Raw genomic sequence first — 14,582 nt, 5'->3', positions numbered from 1 at the left:
GTCTTAAGTCACGTGAGGCCCGAGTGGCGGTGGTGCTACGGCGAGAGAGTGAGAGAAGGAAGGGGAAGCCGGAAGGGGCGCGAGTGAAGCCAAGGGGTGAATACAGTTCCCGAAGGCCAGGGGTGCGCGTGCGCCCGCTGTCCCCCACCCCAAACCTATCCCTTGAGCCTGCCACTCTCTCTCGCGGCCAGTTGACAGCTGGGCCCGGTCCTCCGCTCGCTGCCAGGGGCTCGAGGAGCGCGTGCCCTATCCTCGCGCACGGCGCCAGCCGCCCCTCCCCCTCGTCCCGTCCGTCCCGTCGGGTGCCGTCGCCTGGGTGCCGGTGCACGTCGGCGGTAGCGGAGACATTTTCTGACTCCTGGTCGCGTGTCCCAGCCGTCCTTCCCACCCCGTCGCGGGGCCGGCCGCTGTTCCGGCCCCAGGATGCAGAATGTGATAAACACAGTGAAGGGAAAGGCACTGGAAGTGGCTGAGTACCTGACCCCGATCCTCAAGGTAAGCCGGCCTGGGCTTGCCAAGGGCTGTCAGACGCACGCTCAACTCTGCAGGGACCGACCGGGCTCTGGGGAAGTCACCGTGTTCTCCCGCCTGGAAAGGTGTAGGAAGGTGGGAAACAGTAAAAGGTGCAGCCCCCAGACGTGATCTTGCCCAGCTGTTTTCTGGGTCTTTCCGGGTTCTTTGGGTAAACTTGGAGCGATGCTCTTTGCGTTCTCGTGTCGCCCTTCATCCCCCCCTTCATCCGTCAGAACTCAGCGCGTCTGGGTACCTCGGGTTGGAAGGTGGTCCCCAGCTAAGTAGATATGAGAACGTTAAATCCTAACATCAGTAGTCTTTTGAACTTTTTTAACAAAGATTTTGCTTATCTTTAAAAAAATGAAATCAATGTTTGATACTAAAATGACATGCCATTTTTTTCTTTAAAATTTCGTAAGCCTTTTATAGTTAGGAGTTTGAAACAGTAAGTTTAATTGAGTTCCCAACTTGTTAGATTTCAGTTGAAATTTACATTATCAGTACCAATGAACCCAGCTAACAGGCAAAACCTCCCCTTCCCCTTTTTAAAATAGCTGAAATTAGTTGTTAATGTGCCTTAACCCTCTTAGATATGTAACTTTTTACACATTTGGCAATACAGCATTTTTAAAGTAAAAATTGTGGTACATTAGCTATTACAGGAGTGACTGATGGTATTCTTACTTTCAAAGATAAATTTCTAGAAGCATATTTAAGTTTTTAAGTAATTCTTTTAGAGTAAGGTTTTTTTGTTGTTGCAACTTTATTTTTCCTTTCTGAAGAGCAAGCAATGATGGTAAATGAATAACTAGTTCTTTTTTAGTGTTTGCTTTAAGCTTTCAACTAAAATTTTAGAAATCTTAGTGTGGGGATGAATATCCTTGGAAATGATTGGTTCTCTTCGTTCAAGAAGCTATTCTGGTATGTTAAGAAGAATAGTGGACAATTTTACTTTTCCATGACAAAGGGAAGTGTTCATTCTGTACTGATTTTATATGAGACTGATTTTAAAATGATACCTTTTTAGACCAAGTTTTTAAAAAAAGTCAGGAAAGTTTATAAATGAGAATTTAAATTCTTGCTATGCTTCTATTTGTTTACTGTGAAACCTAAATTAAGATTATTCATTCAACTTGAAATTGAAAATCATTTTGACAGTTGAATCAAATGATTCTTTTGCATATTATGTTATCTTTTCAGAAAACTGTCTACATAGGTATATGGCATAAAAATAATACGTGATTGTTACAACTTTTTAGTTTCAGGGAAGAGGAGCTAGAATAAAAGACCTCCCAAATATAAAACTGCTATTTTGGCCAGTTGTACTTTATTGAACTTATAACATAAAAAAAATTGTGTTTTAGGAAATCATTTTACTTGTTCACCAACTGACGAAGTGTTAGCTTGTCAGTATGTACTTGTCAGTATGTATTTTTAGTAATAAGGAAAGCAGAATTAATGGTTGTCTCCTTGCCCCTCCCTGTGCAAACTGTTGGTTTACAGAGAGAACACTTATAGTTTCTTTCCAGACATGGAAAGGCAAGGAAGAAAAAACTAAATACCTGGGAAAGAAAGAATGACTTCTCCCAGCAAGCACAAATTAAGAAAAATCATGGTTTGGGAGACGTAGGTACAGTAAAAGCCAATGTCTTTACAGTGATCTTAGAGTCTCTAGTCTATTGGTGGAGGCCCCCCATCTACTATCATACACTACTCTATCCCTTGCTCACTTTTGCTTAAGCCAGCCTGACCTATCTGTTACTGCATCAACCACTCTCTTGCCTCTGGTTCTTGTATTTGCCCATTCCCCTGCCTGAAATGCTCTTTGCCCAGACAGACTTGGGGCTGGTTCCTTTCCTAAGCTCTGCTCAGTAGTCATCTGTCAGTGAAGTCTTTGTTTGCTCATGATCCTATTTTATGTAGCCATCTCTCTCCCTCTTCCCCTGACCAGACCAGTTTCCTCTTTGTCTCATTTTTCTTCATGGTATTCATTACCATTTGGCTTTTCTCCCTTCACTAGAGTTTAAAGTTCTTATGAGGACAAAGATGAGTTTACTCTATTTTGTTTACTCCTTTATCCCCATTAACTCAAATAGTGCCTGGCACATAGTTATGTGGTCAATATTTGTTGAATGAATAATGTTCATAAATGAATCTTTGCATTTCTTCAGACTGTACCACAAAATCTTACATGTAACTGAAAAACTGAGAAAAATTTGGTAAATAACATTATTGCTTTAGAGAAGAGAATATTGCGTTAGTATCTTGGTCAAGATGAGAATAATGGGAAAGTAATAAATGACTTAGGACTTCTAGATTTGGTTTCAAATATTATTCCATTTAAAGGGGTTATCTGAATTGTGAGATGTCTAAACATCTTTAAGATGTTTTTACTGTTCTGTAAAATAAAGATATTTGTCATTTTACAAAATCATTGTATTGTAATTATTTTCATGTCAATTTTCTCCATTAGATATGTATGTGTCTTGGTTAGATACCAGTGATATACTCTTTTTTTTGGTATGGTCTCCATTGCCTAGGAGGGTGTCAAGCAAATAGTTGCCTAGAAAAATTGAAAGTGAAAGTAGTATAATAATGTTATTTTTTTATCTCTTTAGGAATCAAAATTTAAGGAAACAGGTGTTATCACCCCAGAAGAGGTGAGTGTTGAAGATATTCTGAAGCTATTATATTTTACAATTGTATTAAACTGGGTGGCTTTTTTGCTGTGTAAAAAAAATTTTAACTGTAGAGTTGGGTAAAAGTAGATTCTGTTAACCATATTAACAACTTTATAGGGATTTCTACTTCCCATAGAATAGAGCATGTAACTTCCCTCTTGATTTGCCACTTCTCGTATTTTTCTGTAGTTCCTCTTTATGTAGAAGAGAGGGTGGGAGAAGGAACGGAAAAGATTCCTATGGTCACTTATCCTTCAATCATATTTGTGTTATATTGAGCAGTGGACTCTGCAGTCTTTGTTGTCTTAACCAAACATAAGTTTTCTTGGCTTTCCATTTGGAAACTTTGGTTCACTGCTTGGATATTAAGTTTTTCTAAGTATTTAGCTTAAATATTTTATTTCTACATATTTAACATGGATTTTTTTCTCATGAGTTTTTCACTTTTTCCTCCCAACAAAGCAGTGTTGCATGTGCTTAATGCTGAAACTAATGGCTGTTTATAGGCCTGTTGAGTTTTATTGAACTTTTCATGTAGAATAATGTTTTAAGGAGTCATTTTACTTGCCCACTAAATCTATATAATAAAAGCATTCTCCTTCCTTTAGGTAGTTATTTTGTCATGAATACTGGTCTAAAAGTTACTTTAGACTCCAGTTTTATGAACAGTTATGGTTGCATCAGGCTTACTTTTTAGTATTAATGGCAAAGAATTTAAGCCTTACCTTTAAGTCTTTTTTAGAAGTACCACCCATTGGCAATAGAACTTTACTCATGGTTTTGACAGAAACTTTTTGAAATGAACCTTGTATAATCCGGCTATTGCTGTAAATTCCAAGACCTCATGCCAGAGAATTAACTGACCTTTCAGTTTTCAATTGTGATGGAATCACTTCAATGCTAAATCCTTGTGAATTCTAACAATGATGTGCTGAACTGATCTTTTATGTAAAATTGTTTTTATGCCCTGACTAGTGTGGTTCTGTTGGTTGGGCATCATCCTGCAAAGTGAAAAGTCACCATTTCTATTCCCAGGCAGGGCACATGCCTGGGTTGCGGGTTCGGTCCCTGGTCGGGGTGCATGTGAGAGGCAGCCAATCGATGTTTATTTTATACATTAATGTTTCTCTTCCTCTTTTTCTACCTCCCTTCCCCCTTTTCTAAAAATACATAAATAAATCTTTAAAAAAATAAAATTGTCTTGATTTTTAGCAAAGACACATTGTTGTATGGAAAGAATGTAGGAAATCTCCCTGCTAGACCCATTTCTCTAATTTCTCCTATTCTGACTCAGGCAAATTAATTAAGCTAACTAGGCACAGGCGTCATGCTTCCTCATTTGTAAAATGAGGAGTGTTGACTAGACATTCTCTGAAGGACCCATTCTACCTTAGGCATCGTAGTTTAATACCTTGAATGCCAAATAAAACTAAGTTTTGATCTTGAGAATCTTAATGATCTTGTTGAACAAGGTATAATGTAGACATGGCTCTTGAAACTTAAGTATCTGAAGTCGAGAGCAGAGATGAAAGTAGGCTGTTCTCCTTGGGCTCTTTGGTTTTTATCTCCTCTGCTTGAAGATGACTAGTAAATAGATGGAGTTAAAGATCCATATCTGTAGTCATTGGATAGAACTAAGCTGTGTTAAAAGTAACTGATTCTAAATTGAATATTGTTAATTGCATCATGAAATAGGTAATAAATTTTCCCCCCTTAAAAAAATGCAAGGCATAATAACTAGCTTAGCTGGATACCAACCACATAATGCTGGACTGGTAGAGAGAGGGGTTAGGAACCAGGCAGGACAGCAGGAGGTGAGCAATCAGAGAGCAGGGAAAGTTTCATCTGTATTTTCAGGTGCTTCCCATCACTCCCATTACCACCTGAGCCCTGCCTCCTGTCATCAATGGTGGCATTAGACTCTCATAGGAGCACGAGCTCTACCAAGAACTGTGCACGCGAGGGATCGAGGTTGCACACTCCTTATGATGAGTGTCAAACTCATTTTCACTGGGGGCCACATCAGCCTCGTGGTTGCCTGTCAAGGGCCGAATGTAATTTTAGGACTTTGTAAATATAACTACCCTTAACAGTTAATCAAGAGCTCGGCACCGCTCCTGGGTAGAAACAAGGTGTCAGGCCAGATAAAACGAGGTGTAGGGCTGGATTCAGCCCAAGGGCATTGTGTTTGCCACCTGTGCCTTACGAGAATCTAGTGTCTGATGATCTGAGGTGGAGCTGAGGCAGTGATGCTAGTGCTGGGGAGTGGCTGCAACTACAGATTATCATTAGCAGAGAGGTGTGACTGCACAGAAACCATAATAAGTCAATTGCTTGCAGATTTTTATCAAAACCCTATCAATGAGTGACAAGTGATAATTAAACTGCATCTGTTAGCAGGCTATAAAGACTCACTCACTCCTCCACCCCTCATCCATGGAAAGCTTGTCTTCCACAAAATCAGTCCCTGGCACCAAACAGTTTGGGTACAGCTGGTAATAGAGTGCAATGGCAGGATTACGTTAGATTAGAATCAGTCTAGAGGAGGAAAATGAGAAGACATAATTTGCTTTAGATAAATGCTGTACTGAATTTTTTTTGTTTTACTGTTTCTAGGCTTCTGGCTATCAGCCTTCAGATATCTTTTTTGTGTTCATTGAGTGGTGTGAAAGTCTTGTGTTTAAAAAGGGTGTCAGGCATTATCCAATATGGTATTACCTGACTGAGATTGCTGACTAAATGTACAATATGTGTATGGCTTGATTGAATACTAGAAATAGAGGGTAGCTTCAGAAATTGCTTACCAAAATGTTAATATTGAATCTGTCTTGTTGAAGTTATTCATTATTATATAATAGTTAATTGCTAAGAGAAAGCTACTGCAAAAACTAAAAATTTAGAATTTTAAGTTTTTGTTTTACATTTTATTTTACTTGGACATTATGAAGCATGTTATAATGGCCATTGCTAGTGAGAGCAAATGTACATATGTATTAACTATCAGTACAATTTTATGTTCTTTTATAGTTTTCTTTACCTTCTAGTGTTTTTATTTTTTTAATAGATGCCACAAGAGGTACCATGGACTAAAATATTAGTGTCTTGTGACATCAAGGCACTAACGTTAAAATAGTTTCTTAAATTTTTAATTGTTTTTCTTTCATTTTGTTAAATGAATACTCTTTGGTGGTAAATTAGCTCCTGGTAACCACAGTTAATGGCAGCATCTGGTCACAATGAGCCAAAATGCTTAAGACCTGGGGGTGAGAATATTGTTTTAATTTGGGTTTTTGTCTTTACGTGCCCACTTTGAATGGTAAAAAAAGATTCTTGAAATAAGAGAACAGAAACACTTGCTGTTGGGAATACAATGCTAAATCTTGTTTAATGTTTTTTTGGAAAGTTACTCTCAGAATCTTATAGCATTACTCTCTCAATGTAAAATAGGATTTTACATGTAGGTGGGCTTTTCACAGAAAGACATTAGATAATTAAACATATTGTAACTTTTTGCTGTGTAATAAACCCATGAACAACACATGATTTTAAGTTAGAGCTGTTGTGGAATAGTAATTGGGAAAGTATGTGTGCATATTGCTTGAGTCGGGACAGTGCAGTTATGCCTAACAGACTTTCATTTTTCTGCTCTCAAGAATAAGCAGGATTTCTGTCTTGCAGTAAGATCAGTTCATGTTCATGTATAATGGAAATTCTCAAAAAGTTGAACTATTTCTTCCTGAGTCTGTTATTTATTTTGGGGGGAAAAACCCAATAAACAAAAATTTGTATAATGTTCAATCTGTTTACAAAGTTCAAGGTTTGTTAGAAGGTGCAGTTTTTAAAAAAAATCCTTATTGGAGGATATGTTAATTGATACTAGAGAGAGAGGAAGGGAGAGGAGGGTAGGGGGGAGGGAGAGAGAGAAACATTGATTGGTTGCCTCTTATAGATGCCCTGACTGGGAATCAAACCCACAGCCTTTTGGAGTGCATGAAGATGCTCCAACCTCCGCAGCCACCCGGCCAGGGGGTTGGAGCATTCAGTTTCTTTTTTGTCTTGCTGTCATCCAAGTCAATCCAAAAACTTCTAACCTTTTTTCCATTGTTTGGCCCTACATTTCTCACTCTTGTTAATATTTCTTTAAGAGTGTGAAAAAACTTTCAAATTGGCTGTTACCAATTTTTAAATTTTTTTTAAAAAGGAAGAAATGTAATGTGATGAACTATTCTTACATCAGCCATGTATCTATTTAGTAATTTTTTCCGAAGTTCTTGAGTTTTCAGCCACTAGCAAGAATTGCTCTACATTTTATCTATAAAATGATTTTTGACATCTTAAATCCTGTAATGTCAACTTTATACATTTCATGATGTGTATGTACACTTTTGACATTTAATCCAATGATAAAAATTGAATTAAAAATAGCACTTAATGTTTTTTCTTCTAAAATTAATTTAAACTTCTATGGATGTTAAAAACTTTGCAGTTTTAATAGTAATCAACAATCTTCAGGCTGGTAGAGAAGATTTAGTGCCATTTGCATTTAAACTGGTTATCGAATATCGGTAAACAAAAGATGATCACTTTTGGTATTTTGCCACCTTACATTCAGTAATGTTCAATTTTTCTTTCTACCTTTTCGTATTCCTTCTAAATCCTTAATAGTTTGTGGCAGCTGGAGATCACTTAGTTCACCACTGTCCAACATGGCAATGGTAAGTAATCTTGGGTGAAGAATAGAAAATTAATAAAAGGTATGACTTCATAATTATGGCAGTTTGAAAAATAGGTTAGGGCATACAAATGAGAATGATCAATCTAATCCTCTTGAGTTCCCCAGTGATATTTCTATTAAGCAGTTACCCAGTGATATTCAAAGTATAAAAATAAAGGAAGAAAAATTGGGTGTTATACCTGTTTTGTTTTTTGCCCTGTTGATACAAAAGATGGGCATATTTTGAGATAAATGCCTTCACTTTCTTTACTAGTATTCTTTTTCTTTATATTGTCTTTTAAAAATAGCATTCAAGAGATTATAAATTTGATCAGTTCATTCTTTCAAATTAACAAGTATTTAGTGAATATTTTTATAATGTTAATTAATGCGGAGATTTTATAGAGTCTTATGTTCTTTGTAAAACCTTTTATTAAAATTCAAAAGTGTGCTCCCTTTTTAGGAATATGCTCAAAAGTTTAAAGTTGAAAAGTTTCATGATAACTTTTTTGTCTTAAGGTCTTCGTGGGAAATCTGCCAGTAATAGATTTAAAAGAATGTTTTATTTTCTTTATTTTTCTTTTAATTATAAAAGTAATTTAAGCAACTTAGCTGATCTCATTATATGTTTTAAATATTCTGAATAATAATAGAATGTTATGAAAAAGTGCAGTTTCATTACTTCTAAGTACTTATGGTAAAACCACCAGACATTTGCTGAAAAAGTGATCTCAATACTGGCAGAACTATTTTAATTGTTCTAGAATTTTTTGGAATTATCATCTTGTTTGGATATAAGTTGTTCAACTTATTATGTCCCTTGTTTCCCTCAAGAACAGTTTTTTAATTATAGTTGAAAGGCACGATTTTGATTTGGGATGAGGGTTTCTAGAATTAACCCAGGCTCTAATTGATGTTTTCCTTAATATCTAAAGAGCTTAAAGAATCAAAATATTTTAAACCAGAGTTGGAACTCTCTTTCATCTGTGGCCTTTTCTCCTTAATTTTTACATTTAACAAATATCCAAAATAGTTGTTACTGCTAATTATCAATTGCTCTTTATCTTTCAGAGCGTTATTTCTTATGTATCAAGGCCAAAATGTCAGATTTATTTTTATGTCCTTGTCTTTCCTACATGTATTTTTGTTCCATATTTTAAAACTTAGTTAATGTTATAGAAACTATCTGATTTAGTAAGAATGGTTGACTTTTTTTTTCCATCCTGCATTAAGTTAAAACTATATTTAGGTAGGTCTGCTCTATATTTCACACATATTTTAAGTCAAATATGTATATAAAATTTAACATAATATTTTGTAAACAACTAATTTAGGTTTTTCTTCAATATGATACATATTCTCTTTCAGATTTATTTTTCATAATCTTTAATTGTCTAATTTATGTATACAATATATAGTATTGTTATAGGGATTATACATATGGACTGGATCTTTTAGCAGGCGGTAGTTAATGGTTCTACTTTATGAATTGTGATGGTTGAAATAATTTCATTGTAACTCAGAACTCAATTATACCTCACTCCAGTGTCCACACTTCTGGCTGAATCCCTGAGACCAAAAGAACAATTCATTTTAAATCAATGCTTGACACAGAATATTTCCATGCTATACTTTCATATCTGTATATGCCACCAGGACCTTATTGTATCTTCTCCCCTCAGAACTTCAGGCATTGCCATGACATTGTTGAATTTGACATTTGGGAAAGGTCCAAGGACATCTAGAAGGCTACCTGGCTTTATTTTGTGCTCAAATAGAGGATTTGAACTTTATACTGAACCTTGAAAAGGCCGTAGGATTCCAAATGTTCATGTGTTTGAGACAGACATCATATTCTACACCAGCTCTGGCCAGTGCCAGTAGGTGACCCACAGAAGAGTCTTCAAACAAATTATTAATAAGTTGTTCCAGAGTAGTACTGAAAAACCAGAGGGAGTTGTGTTTAAAAGCAGGAGCCCTGGACTCACTTGGCATAATTCTGGGTCTTCTACCTTCTGGCTTTCTGACTGTGGGCAATCTTCTTTAATCTCATTTATTTACCTATAAAAAGGGGGATAATAAAGTAATCCACCTCTTAGGGTTCTAAAGATTAAATAAAAATAATGCATGTTAGAGATCTAAATCCTATACTTAAAAAGCACTCACTATTTTTTGTTTGTTTTCATTTATTCTCAACATTACCATCTTGTGTTTCAAAGCATCTTTTTTTATATTTTAGTTCCAATTTAAGAGTGGTAGGAACAGAGATCTTGCTAACACCTACTTTGTTATGTAATGTCATGTGGCTATTTTTCAGCCTCCTCTTGGTCTCAAGATGAAGAGGTAGGATTAAAAATCTAAATGAGATTATACTCACTAGAGAACAGCATTTCCTTTTTGTTTAGAGCCAAATATAATAATCACTCTTTATTATTCTATATTTTTTGTCTAATATTAACCCAAATCCTCTTAGGTCTGTCTGCATCTCTTAGTACATCTCACTTACAATATTGCTTTGCTTTGTTCTTTGATTCCCTGAAATTATCACTTAATGGCATCCTTCCCAAACCAGTCCTAAAACAGTTTACTTAGGGTTGTAGATTGTGCAGTTTGGAGATTTAAATGTGTTTTGTCTTTGCCTTAAACAAAAAATTTTTTTTTTGTATTTTGGTGCTTTTCACTCTTTTAAAGGGCTACAGGGGAAGAATTGAAAGTGAAGGCATACCTTCCAACAGGCAAACAATTTTTGGTCACCAAAAATGGTAAGAATTATGTTGCATATATTATTCAGTTTTGCACGAAGAATTACATATTTTCTTAAAAAAAAATCCTTAGCACTTGCTGATCTTTTTTTTTTTTTAAAGATTTTATTTATTTATTTTTAGAGAGGGAAGGGAGGGAGATGGAGAGAGAGAGAGAAACATCAGTGTGCGGTTGCTGGGGGTCATGGCCTGCAACCCAGGCATGTACCCTGACTGGGAATCAAACCTGTGACACTTTGGTTCACAGCCTGCGCTCAATCCACTGAGCTATGCCAGCCAGGGCTGCACTTACTGATCTTAATTAGTGCTTAAAGCTGTACTTATAGCTGCTTTCAGACAAATTTGAAAATTTAATAAAGCTCTGGGTTTTCTATTGCTAAGGTGTTTTATTTTCTTACTTGACATTCATCTCCTTTTTGTTATTTCTTTTTGCCAGAAATGTCTAGTTTTAAGATATTTTGGGAAAGGGCCCCTAAGCAGAGTTGGACTTCTAGTAGGATTATTTTTAAGTTGACTTAATAATCTTTTTAGCTATTTGATTTTCATCTTGAGATTTAAATTTTTCATGGCAAATGAAATTGACACTACCTTTGACATCTAAAAGCTCAAAGCTAAAGATTTTATTATCTATATGTCATTGAAAAATTGTCTATAGGTTTAAAAAATGTTTCTGAAACAGAACATTTATTTATGAAGTTAATTTGAAAACACAAAAAAGTTATAGTCCCTATCAAATCATGTAACAATATGCTGATTTCTGTTCTAATTTACCTATTATAGGGAAAGGAACATATATACAAAATAATATGTGTGTTTTTTTGTTAATATAAATCATTAATATCTTGTTTGTTTTTTAAAAATTAGGGTATTATTAGCAATTTGTTGACCATATATCATGTTTTTTCACTATAATTGTTCAATTTTAGGCTCATGTGAATAATAATACCTGTTAATTGACACATCTGCTATATGAAAAACCTAATACCAATATCATGTAATAGAATAAAATTTAGCAGTGGAATTTACACTGGTTTGTCCATTATGAATAGCTCGAGGTCACCTCTACCACCTCTGAGAATAACAGGTGGTGCCTCCATGTTCTGAGAGTAATGCTAGTAGAATAAAGTATTATTCATTAGCCTGAAGTTGAACAATGTCATCTCTTGCTTCAGCTTGCAGTTTTCGCAGACCATCAGGGTAAAGAATTTATAGAACACTCCCAATAGAGCTTTTCTGCTTATCTTCTAAAAATAAACTATTTAGCCCTGGCTGATGTGGCTTAGTGGATTGAGCTCTGGCCTGCAAACCAAAGGGTCGCTAGTTCTATTCCCAGTCAGGGCACATGCCTGGGTAGCGGGCCAGGTCAGGTCCCCAGTAGGGGGTGCACTTAAAGTGACCACACACTGATATTTCTCTCCCTCTCTTTCTCCCTTCTCCTTTGTCTAAAATAAATAAATAAAATCTTTTTAAAAATACAATTTAAATAAATAAATACAAATAAGCTATTTAGGGAAAGATAAATGTCAAATAATTGTGTCTGTGGGCTGCATGTAGCTCTTTAATCACTTTTATTAGAAGTGAACTGTAATAATCACTAATATTTTGGTGATAAAAATATATTTTATGATATAAACTTTCTGTTCTTAAAAATGGATTTATAGGAAGCAGATTATTTGTTGCTAACTGTATTTGCTATTTTTTATAGTTCCGTGCTACAAGCGGTGCAAGCAGATGGAATATTCTGATGAGTTGGAAGCTATCATTGAAGAAGATGATGGCGATGGAGGATGGGTAGATACTTATCATAACACCGGTAAGAGGAGAATAGAATGGCATATATTTGGTTTAAATTGTTTTAAACTATTTTATAATCTTTTATAATAGCTTTGATTTAAAACAAAACAAAAAGAGCGTACATAAGGCACAGAGGACTTACCGGAAAAGAAGCAGGAGGACAAATTGGAAAGAAATGCTCTTGGAGTATACCCTATTTCTACAGTACTGCTACTTCAGTAGCAGTTTGAAAATATGCATGTCATTTTCTTTATGTCTAAGGAAAGGAAGAAAGTCAATTAGAAATAACTGAATGTGTATACTACTTTGCTTTGAATCCCTTATTCTTATGACATTCAATTGTTGGATGATGAGCTTTAGGACAGAAACCATACTCTACTTTCATTCACTTTACTCAAAGACCTGGCATTTAAAATTATGTAATAACTATTTCTTGAATGACTACTAAGAGGTTTGTAAGGATTATAAAAGTATAGGTTCATTGTTGAATCCTCAGTATCTACATAGTATCTAATACAGAAGTTGTTAAACAAATTTTTGTTAAAGGATTTACCTAAACTTAAGCCATTCATAAGGGTATATTTGCATAAGTTAGTTGGATCTCTGAATATGATTTTTTAAAATTCCAAGCTCTAAAAACCTATTTTCCTACTGTCTTTTATATTAACTATGTAAATGCATATTATTATGTGCTGCTATAATTAACCATAATTTATTACTTAATTTTAATGAATAAGTATGTTTGAGTTTAAATGTAAGATACTGAAAATAAGTTTTCTCCCTCTAAGCCCTAGAAAGTAGGAGGTATATCAAAAGTAGTGGTAGAAACAGGTTTCTCAACTTTAGCACTATTAACATTTTGGGCTGGTTAGTTCTTTGATACAGTATTTTCTGTACAATACAGAATATTTAGCAGTGTCTCTGAACTCTACCCATTGGATGTTAGTACATTCTGCCAGTTGTGACAACCAAAAATACCTTCAGGCATTGCCAGATATTCCAAGAGGGGCAAAAATCTCTGCCCTTAATTGAGACCTACTACAATACATACAGGTTAAGTAATTGGCTCAGGAAGAAGTACCTTGTTATGTCAGTTTCCCTTCTCTGGGTAAGGGACACTGGCTGCCATCTGTTTGTTTATAGTGATAAGAGGTACAAGTTCAGGGCTTGGTTTCCTTGATGGGAAACTCACTTGTTATTCTTAATGAGGTCAATGTTATGTCAAGGCCTAAAGAATATAGCAGATTGAATAACTTTTTAAACTAATTTAAAAAATCATCCTCTTTTCTCTGACTTTTTTTATTTTCCATCATTTCTAAAAGTATTTTAACTATTCTGCTTTAGTTTTCCCATGACTAGAAGTTTGGCCACCACATCTGTAGGAAGTTATTGAATGACTAGAGCCATTGATTATGCTAGGTTTCTGATGTAAAGTTAATGAGTTACTCTGTTGTCTAGTTGTATTTTATTCTATAATTACGTACTATCCCAGAATTCAGGTGCATATTTATAAAAGCATTCATTACACAGATAAGTAGGTGTCAGTATGATAGTATTGACAGAGGTCTATTACAGAACATTGACAACTGAAACAAATGGTTGCCCTGCTAATGGGGACAAGTAACATTTTCATATGTGGAAAACAACTTAGTATTCTACTGCAGTTAATTTGATATACATAATAAGTTGTAACGAATGTTTATGAGAGACAACCTTAGAATTTCAGGTTTAAATTATATCATGATTTGATTAAAACAATGCTTCTGCTGACTCACAAGGTCACATGCCTGGTTCCTTGTCACCTCAGGTTTTTGGGGTTTTTTTGCTTCATCTCTGCTTTACTCCTTTCAGATTCCTTTGATTTCTTTTAGCCCTTATATTAGTCATGGTTCTCCAGAGATATATAATTAACAGAATGAGGATATAGTGATAATAGATTGCAGATATAGATACAGGTATAGATTGATTTTGAGGAATTGGCTTGTGTGATTGCGGAATCTTGGGAAGTCTGGTTTATAGGGCAGGCTTGCCAGCAGGCTGAAGACCCAGGTAAGGGTTGATTGCTGCAGCTGTCTTCTAAAGGCAGAATTCCTTCCTTCTGAGGACCTCAAGTCTTTT

At 35.4% G+C, this 14,582-nt stretch overlaps 1 protein-coding gene across 1 annotated transcript in view; it reads left to right on the top strand.

Annotated features, from left to right (window-relative positions):
• The first annotated feature begins 11 nt into the window (after positions 1 to 11).
• The window catches only part of ATG3 (autophagy related 3), a 30,135-nt gene continuing 15,564 nt past the window's right edge, over positions 12 to 14,582 (top strand). Inside the window, exons 1-5 of the mRNA XM_028504901.2 lie at positions 12 to 495; positions 3,132 to 3,173; positions 7,860 to 7,909; positions 10,600 to 10,670; positions 12,376 to 12,483. Of these exons, the coding sequence (XP_028360702.1) occupies positions 424 to 495; positions 3,132 to 3,173; positions 7,860 to 7,909; positions 10,600 to 10,670; positions 12,376 to 12,483 (343 nt within the window). The 5' untranslated portion in view covers positions 12 to 423. The remainder of the gene's footprint in view (positions 496 to 3,131; positions 3,174 to 7,859; positions 7,910 to 10,599; positions 10,671 to 12,375; positions 12,484 to 14,582) is intronic.

This window comes from Phyllostomus discolor, chromosome 2, assembly GCF_004126475.2.
Source record: "Phyllostomus discolor isolate MPI-MPIP mPhyDis1 chromosome 2, mPhyDis1.pri.v3, whole genome shotgun sequence".
NCBI lineage: Eukaryota > Metazoa > Chordata > Mammalia > Chiroptera > Phyllostomidae > Phyllostomus > Phyllostomus discolor.
This window is presented reverse-complemented; position numbering and strand designations above follow the sequence as displayed.